Source organism: Enoplosus armatus, chromosome 9 (assembly GCF_043641665.1).
Source record: "Enoplosus armatus isolate fEnoArm2 chromosome 9, fEnoArm2.hap1, whole genome shotgun sequence".
NCBI lineage: Eukaryota > Metazoa > Chordata > Actinopteri > Centrarchiformes > Enoplosidae > Enoplosus > Enoplosus armatus.
In genome coordinates, this window is record NC_092188.1 from 21,767,914 (window position 1) to 21,787,200 (window position 19,287).

The 19,287-nt window shown below is 43.4% G+C and overlaps 1 protein-coding gene across 1 annotated transcript in view; it reads left to right on the forward strand.

Annotated features, from left to right (window-relative positions):
* The first annotated feature begins 1,614 nt into the window (after positions 1-1,614).
* oxr1a (oxidation resistance 1a) overlaps positions 1,615-19,287 on the forward strand; it is a 62,333-nt gene continuing 44,660 nt past the window's right edge. The window contains exon 1 of the mRNA XM_070911594.1: positions 1,615-1,873. Coding sequence (XP_070767695.1) covers positions 1,717-1,873 — 157 coding nt within the window. The 5' untranslated portion in view covers positions 1,615-1,716. The remainder of the gene's footprint in view (positions 1,874-19,287) is intronic.

Sequence of the window (19,287 nt, forward strand, 5' to 3'; positions counted from 1 at the left end):
AAATACACTGTCCATGTGCCAAGTGTACCAGCAGGGCTCTGTGCAAGGTCAGAGAGGAGCAGTGAGCCAAATAAAATCCCCTGGCTGCAAGTCCATCAAGGGTCTCGCACATCAGTGGCAGAGTTGTTGACGAAAGTCTTTTGAAATGGCAGTGAAAATCAAGCTTACAAATCTGAAGATTGTATTTTACATGCTTTAGTTACGTTGTTGCACAAGACCAGTTTGACCGGTTTACGTGCTGCAGGTCATGCAAATAGCTTAGTAGGAGCAGTTTCAAAGTTTAAGTTCAAGTTTTACAGTTAACTTGGCATGAAACTCATCATTAACATTCCAAGTGTTGAGGAACGCCCAAATGATTTTAATCAGGTTTTCCTGCAGACTCCCAACATGGACGTGAAGAGTGAAAACTCCAAACAAGGATTTGCTGCTTTTCCCTGTTTTATATCACTGTATATTAAATGTCTTTGGGATTTGGACTGTCGGTCACCTTTTTCTGACATTTTGTATAGTCCATTTATCAACTATTTCTCAATTTAATCAAAAACAGATGAATCAATAATGAAAATAGTTGCAGCCCTACTCATTTGCACAGAACAAAAGCTGCATTCAGGGTCCACCAGGCAAAGGCAGATTCGAGTTATTTCCTTGTGAATAGCAAGGAGGAACAGCCATCTTTACTCTATAAGAAAAGTAATATAATATGCTTATTAAACACATTTTAAAAATCCCTTTCTTTTTTTTTGCAAAAGACTGTCATGATCTACCTTTTTTATTATGATTGCTGCTGCTGTGCACCTTACCTTTGAGTCTTGTCACACTAAAGCACGCACTACCCAATGTAGCCAGCAGATGGAGCACACTCAGTATTGAATATGGCCCTGACTCAGTATCAAATCACATTGGTGAACCTCAGCCCACCTACCACAGAAGCCAGGATTGAGACATGGGTACGTCTCCTGTCAGATTACTGCTGAGATAAGAAGAAGAAGAAGAAGAAGAAATGCTTCCCTCTTTAACTTTTCTGATGAGAATGAGTGAACAAATGTAAACCAGGTACCCCCATTCTGATCACTTCTCAGACAACATTCAACATTACAGGATTTTTTTTTTACATTGCTGACTCCTGTCTCACCACAGCTCTGCCCTGCAAATGAAAAAAAGTCAAATTAAATGTTGGCCTATAGACATATCTGACAAGAGAATGTAGGATTTGGACCTAATTATATATATATATAATTAGTCAATCAATACACATGAAATAAAAAAAGTAAAACCTTAACTGTCTAGTGAAAATGTATACCTATCTGCAGGCGGAGTTGTGTATATTTTGGAGTGGGATAAGCAGTAGAGGTAGTTTCACTCATTCAGCTAAACCAATTCTCAGTTTTGGTTCTCGAGGATTGAATCAAACATGGGGACACCATCTGAAATATCCACCCAGTGTTTGTCAGCACTGTGTCCACATATAGGCCAACAGGGCAGTAGGCTGCTGTGACAGAGCAGATCTCCGTTGCACAGCTTGACTCCACTAGGGGCACAAAAAGTTTGTACTTTGACGTGTTCCAAAGAGTTCCTGTTTTGGCATGCACCGAGGGGTTGGAGGTTTCACACCACGCGTTTGAGCCTGCTACTTGTTTTCTCTTTGCGCAATGATCGCGGGCTGACTCTTTCGAGCTTGGGTTTGTTTTGCTGCTCCGGCTTTGCAGCAGGAGCGTTATGGACTACATATTTTCTCTGACGGGCGGCAGCGCGAGAGTTGTGCGGGACGCAATCTCTCAGAGACTGTGGCCTGGGTCCGGACCAGAGACTGTCCACATCCAACAGCACAGTGCTGGGACAGCACACGACAGTAACACCGTCCACTTCAAGACAGGTTAGTGTGACGTTCAGTTCCGTTAGCTGCTAGTTTGGAGAATGCAGGCGATGTCGCCAGTTTTCCAGATAAAAACAAGCCTCCAACCCATACTTCTCTCCAGAGCGTTGAGCCAAACCCCCTTTACAAATCCTTCAGTTTAAGGTGTCCTCGTTCCGTGGATCATTTTCTTGCCTTGGGAGAACATAGGTTAAGATCTAGAAATAAACATTAACCGTCGCTCTTAAATTCGGCCAAATTCTTATTCATTCATTTTCGCTTATTCCAATTTAGTTTGAACTTTTAGTCGAGTTATTTCCGTAGCCCTCGGTCACTAAAATACGCTGTGTTCAGTGTCCCTCCAACCGCGTGACAGACGAAATATGTTGGAAATACAGCTGTATTTCTAAATCATAGTGACTCCCAGCGAATATTTAGACAAAAATAATGTGACACCGTACGAATATGTGTATGACATTTAACGACGAGATTTTGAACAAAGTTGCAAATCTCCACACGTCCTGCTGTTGGTGTCAGCAAGCAGCTGTCAGCTGATCGGTAGTGACGTTTCATTGGTTATTTCTTTTTCAGCGTCTTGAAGAGATGGAACTGAGTTTCACAGGGTTTGTGGTGTGAGATACTGCAAGTGGGTAAATGACAACAGTAGGAATGGGGGAACAGATATAAGGTGTCTTGATATGTCCTCTGCTGAACTGAAGCTCAAAGCTGAGAGGAGCCCCTCTCTGTCAACCACCAGACCCCCTCTTTCACAGCACTTGTACCTTACATAAAACTTGAAGGTCCCATAGTTTAACACTCATAGTTGTATCAGTACCATTTTGTGTGTCTATTAAACACTTCTGTAATGGTGTTAAAATAAAAGTGTTGATTTGCCCCCCCCCCTTCTTCTTCTGAGGCCCTTTTTCTGTCCCTGCCCCACATGGTCAGATTTCCTTGTTAGGCGGAAGTAACCGCCTCACTATTCATCAGATAACGCCAGTCTCGCATTTAGAAGAAATGTGGGTTGTTTCGTTCGGTTAGATGTCAACTGATCGCAGAATGCACAGTGAGAAGGAGGGATTAAATCAATACAGTCATATATCCAGTTTAAGTTGTGTCTGTTTTATCTGTGGATCAGTGTATAAATGTAGTTATTAATCACTTAGACGGACTCGGACCTTTTGTTAACGAGGAGTCTGTACCTCTGATGTTGCTCTGCCTCCAGGTTGTAGAATGTGGCAGCAGACAACAAATAGTTTGAATGAAATATTTACATACGCTTGTTTTAATTATATATACATAAAAACAAACATGTAACTGTGCAATAGAAATATATAGCAATATTTTTTTTTTGTAGTCGCTTCAGGTATTTGGCATACAGAAGTTTTGTCGGTGCTGCGGGGGGTTTCTTGGCCGAAGGTTCAGGGTGGTTATCCCTTCATGTGTCGTCCTTTCGAATAAGGACTGAGTATCCAGACAGCACCTACACAGGTTTTCAACCTGTGCTGGATTGTAGCGTCATAGCGACACATATCCTGCAGTGTCCTCAGGGACGGGGTCAGGGACAACACTCTCAAATTAGAGGGGATGACATAGCCTTCTGGAAGAAATGAGTTATTTGTTTTTTAACTTTGTTTAATTGTCTCTCATGTGATATTGCTTTTTTTTTTGTTGTTGTTGTAATGCACTTTGGTCTTAAAATGTAATGTTGCGCTGTGTGTAATAAATGGTGATAATTTGCTCACTGAATGTCGGCTCAGTCTCCCTTCGCTTGAGGCTGTATCCCCCCTGCTTCACTTTAAAGGCAGGATCTCCCAGGGCACTTGTTGACTGTGGGCGGTTGGCGTTCTCATTGAAGTGGAATGCTGAGAGAGTCGTCTACAGCAACGCATACTAAGAAACTGTGTAACGGGTGTGTCTTTTTATTAGTGCAATGCTTGTAAATGAAGTCTGCACACTGTGCTAAGCTCCCAATAACCAATCATTTTTAGTTAGTTAGTTAGTTTCGATCTGCGAGATCATCCTCAGGCCTGGGGAAGATCTCGAATTATTGGTTGTTGGGAGCTTTGCACAGTGTGAGCACTTTATGTCTTTGTACTTTGTAGCATCTGGCACACATGCAATAAGCCAGCAAAACTACCCCAACAGGGTAATAACCCAACCCAGTTTATTAACTTATTTCTTTTTTGTGGTAATGGCGGCTGGCTGTACGTTCACATCTGCATCACCTACAAAGCGTCCCATTGAACGCCGACACCGCGCCTTTTGGGGCAAAGCGGATGACGACGGTGTGGAAGGCCTCAAGAGAGGATGTTTGGTGGTGAGGGCATTTCCACACCCTCGATAAACCTCTAGTTTGCAAGGACCTTCTTTTGTCTGTAGGAAGCTTTTGAGCTCAAGTAGTTAAGAAATGAACGTGTAACTGTTTAGAAAATGCCTTTGGATGCCAAATGTAATGGTTTCATTCGATCACCTTGACATCAGAAAAATATGCCTTAATAACATGATTCATTCTAATGAATAAAATAAAAATACGTGTATGCACATGGAGCTGCGCACTGGACATACCTCAGTCTTCACATACAATGTCTTTAGGTTCATCATATGGTCTGCTCAAGGGAAAGGAAAGAAGGAAAGCACAACAGAACACACCTTTTAAGATTCATGTGTGTCAGGAGTGTGCATTAGGCTCAACATGGGGACGCTGTCTGTTGCACACATGTTAAGGAAGCCTTCCTGGACACTGTATTCACAGGACTGGCGGCCCCTTTGCTGGCTTCCTTGCCTGATTTCTCATTTCTGAAGTGGTGTGAACTCATAACAAATCAGCTGAGTTCACGTCCTCAGTGGCTGCACTCTGCTCGTCCAGTTTTGTTGCATGGACACGCTGCCTGTAACAACTGAGGCATTCCAAATATTTCAGATCAGCAGGCAGTGCATGCTTAAACCGTATGTCCTCAAGGCTTTTCACATCGGGGAGTATCTCCATGTTAATGAAGATTGGATCCCCCCCCCCCCCACTTTCTGCTTTGCCTCTCAAACATAATTTATTATGAGAGCCATCATTGCCTCCTCTGACTTTGAATTAAAAGCAGAGAACTGTTGAAATGAAAAGCAGGACGGGATCTGAGTTCTCGGCCACACCATCCGTCGAAATATCTCACCGAATGCTTTGCGATATTAGCTGGCATTAATTGGTTGTTCTGAAAACACAGAAAGTTGCGGTGCGAGGGCACACTCTCCCCCCTGCTCTGGTTTAATGTACAGGAGTATGCAGCTCATGCAGAGTCATCAGGCTCCAGAGCTCGGTGGCAGGCAGGTTAATTGTTCGATCTAATTAGGACAAAGATTAATCAGATGCATGCTGTGCTGCTCTTGAAACGGCATGGATGGCAGTCGGGTTCATTAGCAGTCCCTGTGCCTCTCTTCCAGCAGCAGAGTGGACCGCGGGGGCGGCTCGTGTCTGCAGGCTACTGCCCCACGCGGGGCGGGGGGGTGGGGGTGAGACTAACTAGACGTGGAGTCAGGTAGAGGAAGTGATAGGATGTTAGAGATGAGGGTGGGCACGGAGGTAGTGAGCGAACCATGGGTGGGCACTGCACTGTTTGACCAGCTGAACACTGATAGGCCCGGTCACACTGTCCACACTGACTCCTAGGAGCTAGGCCTGACGTCACCCGCGTGATCCTGCTCGCTACACATGAGAGGAATTGTCTTGGCTCCAGAAAACTGCATGAAGAATGGGACGGCACTTTGTGAGTTCACGTCACCTCAGGCAGAGGCATTTCTGTGGCCAGCTAAGTGTGAAGCTCGCATTTCACATGTAGTTTGTTTGTTGCTCACTCTCTGGATAAAAGTCTGTATATTATTAGTTATGTTTTTGCCAGAGAAAATCAAAAAGTCTTCTCACGTCCGACATCAAAGACTTGAACCTAGAAGGGGCATGCGATCTCCCCCCAATATACGACCACTTGCTATCACATGACGGAAATTCCACACTTAAGCCGTGTGCCAGCTCCAATGTGGTTTGGGACTGCAATCAATGATTATTTCCATTATCGATTCATCTGCCAATTATTTTCTCCGTTAATCAATTAATCGTTTTGTCTATAAAATGTTATAGCCATGCTTGTTTTTTCAGACCAAAGGCTAAACCCCGAACGTGTTCAGGCAACAATCAGATAAGACAAAGAAGAGGGGCCAAAGTGCTTTCAAAAGCCTCCAAGTCCTTTCTGATTTCACAGTGGGACAGCCCTGACCTTTGGCAGATTTATTGGGAATGTGTGTCAAAGTCCGAGTTCAAAGGGTGGCCAGGAGGAAGTTGTTGCTCCATCTTGGTGGGGGGACAGATGGGTAGAAAAGAGACAAAAGTAGAGATGAAGTTTTGCTTCAAGGTGCTCGGACAAGTCACACTTGCAACATTACGAGTTACGACATGCAGAATTGAAATATTGGTGGGGGGTTTTTCTGTAGCAAGCAGATACAGTAGTGGCTGAGATAAATAGCTTTGCAAAGACTGACGGCAAACTCCTGCAGGCTTACCTGCAAGGAGGCAAAAGTAGAGCCATAATAGAGAGATTAAAAAGTACCATTACAGACTCAGCGGCAGGATTTAAGGTATCTACTATAAACACAGAATTGCCACACCTGCAGGCACTGAAACACATGCTACAGCACACCATGCTCCTGCAGCTCATCCTCCAAACATCCCGTCTCAGCTGTAATCAGCAGCTTATGACTCTCCCCTGGATGTCCCGAGAGATTACACTGGTTGGACCGATACAGTAGTGTACGTGCTTGTAATGTGCTTTTTCTTGTCTGATATGATTATATAAGTCTGAAGAAACTAGAAAGACAGGATATTGAGTAAGGTAGTTCCTCAGTTTTCACAGGGGATAGACGCATGTATGGTGTTGATTATGACTGAAACATGGTATTTGATTGAAAACCCTTGAAACTGGATAATAACATAACACACAGGTATGCCATACTGCTCCAGATTTCTAAAGGAGAGTCAAAGCAATGTTCTGAAGTTTTAAGATGTCTTTTATATTTATTTATACATTCTGCAATGGAAGACTTGCTGGCAAACAAAGACGTCCCAACTATTTTCTGAGAGTGCACTTTAATATATACTCCTTTGCAGCTTCTAAGTATTTAGCAATATATTATAGATGAGATTTCTCAGTTGCTCTAGAACAGTGATCCCCAACCTTTTTGGCTTGGGACCACTTGAAATGTAGCAATGTGTGTGTACGGGTTGAAATCAGCCAAAAAGTGATTATTTGGGTAATTTTTATCGACCTAAAGAGGCAGAACTCCATGTAAAAATCCAGTAATTAACAAGAAAAAAGCAAAGATTAGAGAAGCTTCTGGGGAAAAAAAACATTTGGTATAGAAATGTATAATTTTTTCTGCCTTCCTGCCCTGTTAATTATCTCGTAGTTTGGAACCACTGCACTAGGATGCCCCACTGTAGAACATGTGGAGCAACAGATGCCAGATACTAGAAGAAACATTGCCTGGAAACATATTCTCTCTTTCTTCATTTCTTCATTATACAGCTTACAGCTTTTGTGGATTGCGTTGTTAGGTACTGGTATGTGAACACTTTGTCATTTTTAAAAGCACCACTGATCCAGCAGGAGCTTAACTCTGGACATACTGTGACAGTGAAGTGGCCGTGATATCACAGAAACAGATCTTGTGCTCGTGTATTAATAGCAGATGATTCACCACTGCCACGGTGCAAGAGCAGATTTGTCCTCCCGACATTGAACTCCTCTCTGCATCTCTAAGTTCTCTCTGTCCCCCAGGGCGTTCACTTATTTGTCAATGTTCACGTTCACCCTAAGGCTGACGCCAACTCTGCTGCAATTATCGGGATGATTCAGAAAGTGCAATCTGCTGATCCTCTCTGCACTGTAATGGGTGATTTTAATCACCTTAATTTCCAAAAAGTCCTTGAGCAGTTTGTCCCAGCATGTCACTTGCCCTGCATGCCATTATGAGATACTCCTGGGATCTGTTACGGCTCTGTCAAGGGAACTAATGTGGCAGGAGTGCCATGGGATCACCAGACCACAGCACTGTGCATCTGCTTTGCACTTAAAGAACTGTGTTCCAGGTTTGAACTAATGACTGCTCCCTGACTTTTCAAGGATGCCTTGTCCCCACAAACTGGTCTGTGTTTCAAGGGTGAACAGTATCAATGGCCGCACTGACACTGCATCCTTCTCCAAGGACTTTGTCGCCAAAATGATGACAGTCTGTCCCACTAACAGGATGATGCATCTCCCGTGTGGAAGGCTAGAAAGGAGGTCAGCTTAGAAATACAAACAAATCCAGATGAAAATAGAGACACAGAGAGGACATCTGACAGGGACAGATGACTTGCGAAAACAACACGGGGACTTTAAATTAGACGCGCATGTAGCCGATTAGCTGCATAGCGCCACTGTATATACTGTATGTCATGATTGCCAGCTCCGAGATGTAGCAACAAGCAGATGTTTCAAAGAGGCCAGATGATGAGCGCAAATGCTGAGTAGAGTTGACGTTTAAGGGAAGATAATTAAGACTTCTTCTGAGTGACTCAACTGCATCTTTTGCATCTTCATCACTCCAGCTGAAAAGAGAGCCAAGCCTCTGGAAACAAGCAGCCCTCATATTCAAGGATTCCACACCTGTGGTTGTAATTTCCCAACTGAGAAGTTCAGAGACATAAAACCACAGACTCAGGAAGGGCATGGGTATGACGTCAGCTGGAGTTTTCTAAAGGGATGTTTTGAAGCTGGGATTTGTTTACCACTTACAGACTTCCTGATCGTTTCTGCAGCCTTTTCAAGCTGGTGGCCTTTTCCTCAGGTGGCTCTGTTAATCACGACAGGGAAAGCAGCTCTTTTGTTCTCAACTCAGATCGGGAGGTTTTCGCTATCTTTTATAAGCTAAACTTAGTGGGTAGCCAATGTGAAGAGACATTTGTGTGTAGATGATTGTGTCATTCTCCAGCAGGAGGTCAGGGAACACCTGGTGATGTCATTTCTCATGGTGAAAATGTATCTTTTCCAACACTCTCAGAAATTGAAATTGCTGCAAGGCAACCGCAGCTCCCGACAACTTTCCGAGAGTTTTTCGAGACTTTCAAGAGGTTAGTAAAGCACAGGTTTACCACACCAGGGAGTACATCTAGTCTAATCCTGTTGGCTGCCACTGATCACAGGTTATTCCTATAAAAGATTAACCTCCTCACATCAAGTTACTAAGCAGTTAAAGATTGCCTGGCTTGGTCAAAAAGACAATAAAAGTGTTGGGCATAACTAAGCCACATGTAGTCGTAGATGATAGTTGTGAGGACAACTAGAGCCTTTCTTTATTGTCCCAATCAGCTGAGTTTTCTGTATACCCTCTGGGCACAAGAGTAGGAGGCCTCAACTTCAGTTGAACCAGACGCTCATTAATCCCCACTGCAGTTAGACCACTTGAGTCAAGCATTTGGCTAAATCTGTTTGCGTAAATAATTTGTTTTGCAATGATTGAGAAACGTTATACCATGTATAGTCAATGCCTAGTCCTATGGATATATGCCATACTTAGTCGTGTTTTTACTAGTTCCTTTTGTGTTACACTGTTCATGTAGTGTATTTAGGTTTAGCTCCATGAATATGACAAAAAAAAAACTGCAGCTTTGGTTATTTCATATTGGGAGTATGATTTAATCATCATAGTTTTTGTTGCTGATGTTTGGCTCAAAATGAACTTGTAATGTTTATCCAACGCTGAAAATTCCAATATATTTCGTAAACTCTTGAAGACGCCCGAAATACATTTGAAAATGATACGATGACAATGATTTCCCTGCGCCTGAACTCGTGATGTACAGGTTTATGTGGTCAATGGTGAAGATTGTGTTTCCCTCACTGGAATAATAACGGACAGTTGTAAAACTCATACACACTGGCAGTAGCCAGTGCGACTTCCAAGGCTTATGATCCTGTCGAGGTGAAATAACATTATTACATAGAAATACTGTAGCTCCTGGTTTGCTTAACAGATGTCTAGTATATAGATTTCTAGTATATAGACTGGTCAGCGTGGGGCTGCAGTGGCAGCACCACTTGGTCAATGCCAAACTATTTAACTGTGAATGTCTGATGAAGCACACCTATCTGCTTTGTTGTAATTGTTTGATTTAACCCCTGACCAATCATGGTCTAAGGGAAAGTGAACTTTCAATTGTTTTTATGTTAATATTATTTTTTCACCTCCTCTCCCTCTAAGCTAACTGTATTGTAAAGGATACACATTTTGCTCTAAAACAGTTTGTAAGACGAGTCTTGTTATATTGGCAAGGAGAGAGTTCATCAAGTTGTCGAGTCTCACCACCCCTGTGTGTGATAGTTAGTCATGCAGATGGATTTGAGGAGACGCTGTCTTCATTTTTTCCTCTTGCTCTCAGCAGAGCTGTCTGGGTAAATGGAAAACAAGCTGTCTGTATTGTGATACAGCCTCTGTTCCTGGTAGGCCATTACAGACTGTGGTTTTTATGACTTTTTGTGTTCCTTTTATACTCCTTGTCAGCATTTACCATTATCCCCTAATTGCCATGTGTGGCCACAGTAGCCACTGTTCAGAAAAAGTTAATGTGCTTAATTACTCTCCGGCAACTGATTTAATGCACCTGTTATTCTATATATAATGTATAGAAATATATGACTATTATCACAGCGTCCACCAGTGTATCACTCCCTGCACCTGCGTTTGGCCTACGCTGTACAGTACCTATTGAAACCGTGACTCCTGACCAAGACTCTTTGCTTTTGGCTCAATAAGAAGATCTGATAATGCAGAGGTTGTGTTTCTCATAGCTGAGCTCATCACTTCTCCTGCTATTGATTACGACCTGAGAGGTTAGTGTTGCTGCCCAGATGCAGAGTGCCAGGGCTCCAAAAGGGCGACGCGAACCGATAACGATGCGCTTTTGTATCACAAAAGGTGGACCACACAAACGTGCTCGTGCCAACCCTGCTCCGTTTTCTACCATTTGCTTTCTACCGTGAGTTTTCTCTTGAGGCAACCCAAAGTTTATTTCATTCATTAAGGGCGATTGTATAATTATAGCGGACGGACACTGATCATTTACGCCCTATTGCGCATCACCACACATCAGTTCAGTTACAGCGCTGCATTACTGTCATGGTAAAGATGAATCACAGAGTTGTTGTGGAAGCTACAGCAAGTGTACATTATGTATCATCGGCATCGATCCAGCCTATGCAGAGTTGGACTTCAGCCGCGCCATTCATCATGCCCCCCTTTACCCCCCCATCACACACACACACACACAGACACACAAACCCTCCCACCCCCAACTTTGGCTTGCAAAGAAATATTGCTCTAAGTGCAATAACCTTAACGCCAAAGGTTGGAGGAATCACAGTGTGATTAGTGAGCCTGGAGTCTGAATGCATGTGATGGCAAAGAGGAGGAGGACGAAGGGAGATCTGGAGCTGAAGAAGGACCTCCTGTTTTCAGTTGCATCAACTGTGGATCAGAGTGCTTTCACTGTGTGTTGCAAGTACAGTTTCATCTTGGCTCATGGTACGCAGGATATTGTTTCATCATAGTGGTGACAGTGTTTGTGTGTGGCTGTATACTACTGAAGGGCGGCAATCAACAATTGTTGTCATAATCCATTCATCATCATTTGTCATTTGTTCTATTAAAAGATGAATAGTTTAGTCTGTAAAATGTCAGAAAAATGTCTATCACAATATGCAAATGCCCAAGTTAGGGCTGGGTAACAATTGTGATGTTTACGAGTGATGCCAGAGTTTCAGTACTGATGGCAAAGCAATGAGAAATGTGAACCAGTTGGTCTGTCACTTTCGACTGACGACAGCTATCTGATGGATTGCTATGAAATGTATCACAATTTGCCTCAGGGGGCTTTACAATCTGTACAGAATACAACACCCGAGACCTTCATGCCCCCCATAAGATGTGTTGTGGTACAGACTTGCCCCCCTCAGGAGGAACTGTAATAACTTTAGTGACATCCTGACTCATCATCTAGCACCACCATCAGGTCAAAATACCTGCTAAGCTAATGACATTCCCTTCATCCTCGGGTATACTAATGTAAACTGTTTAGTGCTAATTAGCATGCTAACACACTAAAATGCAGTGGTGATCATGGTGAACATTACACCTGCTGAATATCCCCGTGGCATGTTAGCATGCTGACGTTAGCATTTAGCTCAAAGCATCACAAGGTGCAGACCCACAGAGCTGCTGGCAGGACTGTAGATTCTTGTTTCATTTAACAATAGAAGCCAAAGTTCTCAAATGTTAAATGTTGTCAGCACAAGCCAGCACTTATCTGAAACTGGCAACATTTTTATTCAAATCAGGGACTCTCTGATGAAATAATATGCAAATTTTAAGAATTTACATTTTTACAAAAGTTGATGAATCTGAGCAGACAGTCAATGCCAGTTTTCTGGGTACTTTGCAGTTTTTGATACTTGTTGCTATGGACACGTTTCAATCAGTGCCACAAGGTTGGATAGCCAGCCCTAGTCCAAGGTTACGATAGTCATTTTACCATGATATGTAACTAAGACTAAGTCCTTCTTCTTCTTTGGCACTGTTGCATGATAAATGACTTAAGTGACTTAATCAGTTTATATTCTTGTTAGATTATTTTCTGTCCATCGATTTATTTTCTGTCCATTGTAATTGTCTCTGCTCTATAACAATACATAACAGACTTGTGCCGTGTCTGCGCGCTACAGATTCACCCTTTGAGAACAACTGTAACAACAAGATAGGCCGTTCAGATATTAATGTATATGAATTGTTAATTAATACTTAATTAACAACCTCACTAGCATAGCTGGTTATGGTTAATATATCATTGTGATTACAGTGAGGCAGCTCATGTGCTTCAGAACAATAGCATTTAAAGTAATTTTCCCACACGCTGAAACTAGTACTGTATAATGCAGACGGGCCACTCTTTTTTTAATAACACCTTTTCCTTTTCAGTCTGCACCAGGTTCGTCACTATGGAAACAGTCATGTACACGGCGTCAGAATATTAATTCAAATGAGTGTGTGTTAGCATTAACACACCTCGGCACAGACCAGTGTCTGGCTTTCGATGTTCAGAATGTGGAAGGAGAAGCATCTCGCAGTGAAGAGAGAATTTAAGCCACATTACCAGCGACACAACAGGAGTGCGATTAGCCGACATGGGGAGAGCGTTAATGAGAGGACAGGGCAGATCCAGAGCCTCCTGTTCTAGCTTGGACATGTCCCCCCCCCCCCCCCACACACACACACACAAAAAAAACTGCAGTTCAGCAAAGTTTCCCATAAAAGCTGAGTGGTGTATAGGCTGGTCCGTGGAGGCTGGCAGTGTAATATAGAGCTGAGTGGTACTGAGAGTGTTGGCAAAGGGATGTTGCCTGTCACAATGGTTCTCTGTGTTTAAGTCGACAGCTCCACTAGACCCATGTACTGTATATTCATTACAATGGAGAGACTACAGCTTATGCTAGCACTGTAGCAGAGTTGCACAGCAATAACAGCCTGGTTTTCGATTCAGTGTTGTTGGCACTTTTTCGTCTATTCAGTGGTATTCATAACTCCTCTGGGACAACGGGACTGTTGATTAAGAGAGTTGACATTTGCTGTTGTTGCCTTTATCTCCCTGCAACTTAAAAATGAGAGAAGAAATTAGAGGATCCATGAGTGTAATTACTTTCCAGCAGGCTGGGGACATTAAAAGTATAAAGAAAAACAGCCTAGCTTTATTGAATGTGGTCTGGTCATTTAGGACTGCTACAACTTGTGTCTGCCTTGTCCAAGTGGCCCCCATTCCTTTAGCAGGCAACCTTTTAGTCAAATACCCATTAAATGTATGTATGACTGTATGTTTCTGGCTACTCTCTCAAACAGTTGCTCTCTGTAGCGTCCACACACAGGCCCTGGAACCGGCGAGGCACACCATCAGTGAACTTTGCCTCTCTGAATCAGACTACATCGATATTTTGCTTATGGTATATAATAACGCACTGCAGCTTAGGATACATAATAGATGACTTCCTTTTTGCACAATAGAGAGAGGCCCATGAAAAACGTGCAGCTCCTCTTTGCTGCAATAAAGTTGTCATGTCCACCTTACGACTTGGTGTTAAGATAACAACACCGCCAGCTTAGCTCTAAAGCCAGAGTTTGTCACTGGGTGATAGTCAGCACTTTTTACTCCTGTTTTATTTGAGTAAGCATTTCGCTGTGTATATTGGCTGATCACGGTCTCTTTTCACAGACTCTTGACTTGAAATCCGAAGGAACGACTCTCTATCTGTCCCTCTGATGTCGGGATAAGAGCTTTCACAGTATTTTTTTCAATATGTTCTACTAGTGTTTCGCAAAACAACATCTACACCGATCAGGCATACCATTATGACCACCTGCCTAATATTGTGTTGGTCCCCCTTTTGCTGCCAAAACAGCCCTGACCCGTCGAGGCATGGACTCCACTAGACCCCTGAAGGTGTGCTGTGGTATCTGGCACCAAGATGTTAGCAGCAGATCCTTTAAGTCCTGTAAGTTGTGAGGTGGGGCCTTCATGGATCGGACTTGTTTGTCCAGCACATCCCACAGATGCTCGATTTGGATTGAGATCTGGGGAATTTGGAGGCCAAGTCAACACCTCAACCTCACCTCACCTGCTTTGTGGCAGGGCGCATTATCCTGCTGAAAGAGGCCACAGCCATCAGGGAATGTCGTTTCCATGAAAGGGTGTACATGGTCTGCAACAATGCTTAGGTAGGTGATATGTGTCAAAGTGACATCCACATGGATGGCAGGACCCAAGGTTTCCCAGCAGAACATTGCCCAAAGCATCACACCGCCTCCGCCGGCTTGGCTTCTTCCCATAGTGCATCCTGGTGCCATGTGTTCCCCAGGTAAGCAACGCACACGCACCCGGCCATCCACGTGATGTAAAAGAAAACGTGATTCATCAGACCAGGCTGCCTTCTTCCATTGCTCCGTGGTCCAGTTCTGATGCTCACGTGCCCGTTGTTGGCGCTTTCGGCGGTGGACAGGGGTCAGCATGGGCACCCTGACTGGTCTGCGGCTATGCAGCCCCATTCGCATCAAACTGCGATGCACTGTGTATTCTGACACCTTTCTGTCAGAACCAGCATTAACTTCTTTGGCAATTTGAGCTACAGTAGCTCGTCTGTTGGATCGGACCACCCGGGCCAGCCTTCGCTCCCCACGTGCATCAATGAGCCTTGGCCGCCCATGACCCTGTCGCTGGTTCACCACTGTTCCTTCCTTGGACCACTTTTGATAGATACTGACCACTGCAGACCGGGAACACCCCACAAGAGCTGCAGTTTTGGAGATGCTCTGACCCAGTCGTCTAGCCATCACAGTTTGGCCCTTGTCAATCCTTACGCTTGCCCATTTTTCCTGCTTCTAACACATCAACTTTGAGGACAAAATGTTAATTTGTTGCCTAATACATCCCAGGTGCCATGATGAAGAGATATTCAGTGTTATTCACTTCACCTGTCAGTGGTCATAATGTTATGCCTGATCGGTGTATATCAAGGCTTTGTAAAAGTGTAGCTGCATGATTTTGATCAATACCAAGTGACAAGACCATTACCCAACCAGGTGCAGTGATCGCTGGCTTTAAGGTCCACTTTCTGCCCCTTCCTTAGTCCTTATCCCCTCCTCCTCCTCCTCCTAAATTGTCATACACACAAAATTGGAGGATGTTGCCACAAGTGAGCAGCCTGTGTCACAACACATTTTTGCTCTCAAGGCAGAAAAGCAAATGGCAAAGCAATATTGTTTTGTGTTGTGAAACGGCCTTATTATCTCTTTAACTGACATTCATATTGGATTTCTGATTTAACTAGCTAGCAAGCTGATTCTGCTTTGAAAATATGTCCATTACAGGCTGTTCTAAACTGTGCCTGAGGGCTGTTGACGTTGTTCAATTCCAATTGCCAATAGATGTTCGAGTCAAAACATGCTTAATGTGCATTAATGTCCACAATCCCCATCATTGTGCTCCCTCATTCTGTTAGAGGACATGTAACAGCCAAAGTATACGATACATAGGTGCAGTTTTACATACAAGGAGCTGGACAAAATAAGTCGTGCTGCAACTCGTGAATCACTTTTTGTATTCATTGATTTAAGTGTTTAATAATGGTAAGTAAGTAGTAATGCATGTTGCATGTTATAAAAGCCCAAGGTGTCCTTTTTCAATTGCTTACAAACACATTTAGTTTATAATGATATTAGATATAAAAAGAAAAAGCTGCTAATCTGCAAATTGTAAAACTCTAAGGATGGCAATGTCAGTCTGTCGGTCGGTCCCCAACTTTGGTCCGGACCGAAATATCTCAACAGCTATCGGATGGGTTGCCATGAAATTTGGTTCAGACATTTATGGTCCCCAGAGGATCCCATCAGCCTCAGCTGTACTTTGTGTCTAGTGCTTATTAGCACTACACTAAGATAGTGAACGCAGTATACATATACCTGCTAAACATCAGCATGTCAATATTGTAATTGTAGGAATGTTAGCATGCTGACATTAGCACTTAGCTCAAAGCACCGTTGTTCTACAGCCTCACAGAGACGCGAGCATGGCTGTAGAGTCTTAGTTTTTTTTATTTGATAAACTTACAACGCTAATTAGGAGTGGTCTATATGGATAAATATGTGACTTTATATCCCTGTATGTATCTAAATCATGATATAGTAAATCTTCTGGAGAGTTCATTGAGAAACTCTTTCTGACTAATCAAGATACTTCATCACAAATCCAAAGTTGCCATTTATCAGTTTTGTGCATTGCCTTCAATGGTCCAAAACAATATTGTAGACAGTAATCAATGGTGCATTACTTACAATCGACTCATCAGTAGTTCTTAAGTAATCTTTTAGCACTAAAGTTAACAATATGATGCAAATGTCCTCAAAAATGACCACAGAGCTGAATGAAGAACTCTCTGACGAAGACTTAACAAACACTATTCTAAGCTTCACACAGGCATAAGGGTGGGTGCATGTTGCAGGCCTGTTGCATTATATTTCACAGGTATTTCTGTTATTGTGTCCAACCCGTGTACACAACAAACTGCTGACTCTGCCCCTCGCAGGCTTTTGAGGAAAGTTTCCAGCTCTCTAACTAGTCCTGCGCAGCACCTGTTCAGTGTGGCTGTGGTGCAGAGCTCTTGCCTCCCCCTACCGTTTGGGGTTTTTCTAAAAATAACATCTGGGGAGGGCTGCATAGCCAGCAGGCAGGGAAAACAAGGGAGCAGAGGGAAATTGGCTGCTTGTGTATTCTATCAGACCATGTGGGAATGTTGTTGACTCTCCTATTCCCTGCCTGCTTCAGTTTGTCATGGCTGTGTACAAAGTGAGGGGAACTATATATTTAGCAGCCGTGATTCATGCTCAACAGATTGCACTGGTACAGAACACGGCATGGTTTTCGGGGGCACATGCAGTGGCATTTGCATTTAGCTCTTGTCGAGAACCATTCAGTTCCTTGCGTTCCTTGGCAGCTGTTGGATTTGTTGAGTGTACAAATTCCCAAAGGTTTGCATAGTTTCTGTGTGTTTTTAATGGAGACATGTTCCATTGTTTCTTCTCTCTGTGTCGTTAAAATTCAATCACAGAGGACTTCCATCAATGGCAGCTATGAAAGAGATCGGGGACTTTATTGTAGTTTTGTTCTTCACAAGCTTTTCATAGTGATGTCCTTGTCAGAAATCTTCAGAGTAGAGCTGCCTAAAACTTGTTGATTCATTCATTCTTTCGTCTTTCATGGGTGTTTTTAATGAATGTGAGTAAGGACAGCGAGAGAAAACGGATGAATGCATGTTAACATGATAGATGTATGACTTTTTGAGAGATCGTGTTTTCTAATAACGTATTTCAAGCTTCCTCAGAAATATGTCACTCAGCAGGGGGTTTATCGCAGTTTGCATGTCACAGACCCCCTCATAGACATTAAATCATAGATCTGCAGAGAGGTGAGAGTCAAACCTACTACAGCGTTAGGAAAGTTACTCACATATTCTCTATTTTTGTTGTTTCGTTTGTAGTGGACGTCCAACAAGGGCAAAAGCCCACACTGTTACCTGCCGGGCTCCTGTCTGCAGTGTGTGGTGGGCCATGACTTGGATGCAGCCGTTGTCACGCATTTTTGTGTTAAGTTGCTCAGATAGGCATGACTTCTTGTGACTGTTTACATCCCAGATTGGTGAGAGGCAGCCTTTGTTTCTTCCTGACACACAGCAGCTCCTTTCAGTGTCGGAGCGAGTCACACTGCTTCTCTCACAGTTGACCCAGTGTAATTGTAATTCAGCCCATTAATGAGCCAAGTAAAATGTTCTTTATGGGAAACGACAACGACTTGCGCCGTGGCAACTGTTGTTTTACTTGGTTGAACAACAAATTAGATGACTAGTGACCTCGGCTCACCTCCTTTAGAAGTTTTCTCACTGTGCTGTTACAACAAAGATACAGTGGCTGTGTTTACTTTATCTAGATTGGCATCGGCCACAGGCCCATTTCTTCACGCCTCTCCGTTGCAGCCTCTGCATCTCCACATTCTGCCATTTTAAACATGTTATATCATGCTGCCTCAATGCATGACGTGCAGCGTGTTACTGTAAAAAAGCAAAGACTGTGTGTCTTCTAGGTTGAAATACTATCCGTTTGTATGTTGAGGGCAAAAACATTTCTTGACTGAAAATCGAAATTCCAATACATCACTGGATGCGGATGGATCACGTGAAACAAACAGGCTGTGATTTGTGGACTTAAGAAGTAGCTTCCTTCTATACACGCAGGGCATATTTAGAGACAACAGATGCTTCTGGTTTCCTGTGGAGTGGGATGAAACCAGAGCCTTTGTTATTGAAGATGCCCCGGTGCCGAGCTCCGCTGTGTGTCTGGAGTGTGAATAAAATGCCCATTTCTTGTGCCACCATCCACGGTGAGGTTTAATTTTAGACCAATCACTGGCTCATCATGTGCAAACACCCCTGCAGCTGCTAATGCATGTCTGTTATTCTTTCGCTCGCTCTCTCTCTCTCTCTGCCTGCCTGTTCTTTGTAGCTCACTGTCGCTCTCTCCGACGCTCATGCCGTATTATTTGGGAGTCTGATCTTGTCTTAACCCTGATTGGGCTGAGCCTGCGCCAGTTCAGCGTTTACAGCGGTGCATAAGCACGTCAAGCCACGACAAAAGCCACTGCACACATCTCTGTTGTTTCTGCAATTCTGCAGCTAACAAAGCGGATCAACACCTCCGCTGTTTACTAACCGAGTCAGGTTACATGCAGTCTGCCGCACTGGCATGACCTGCAATTAAACAGGAGACAT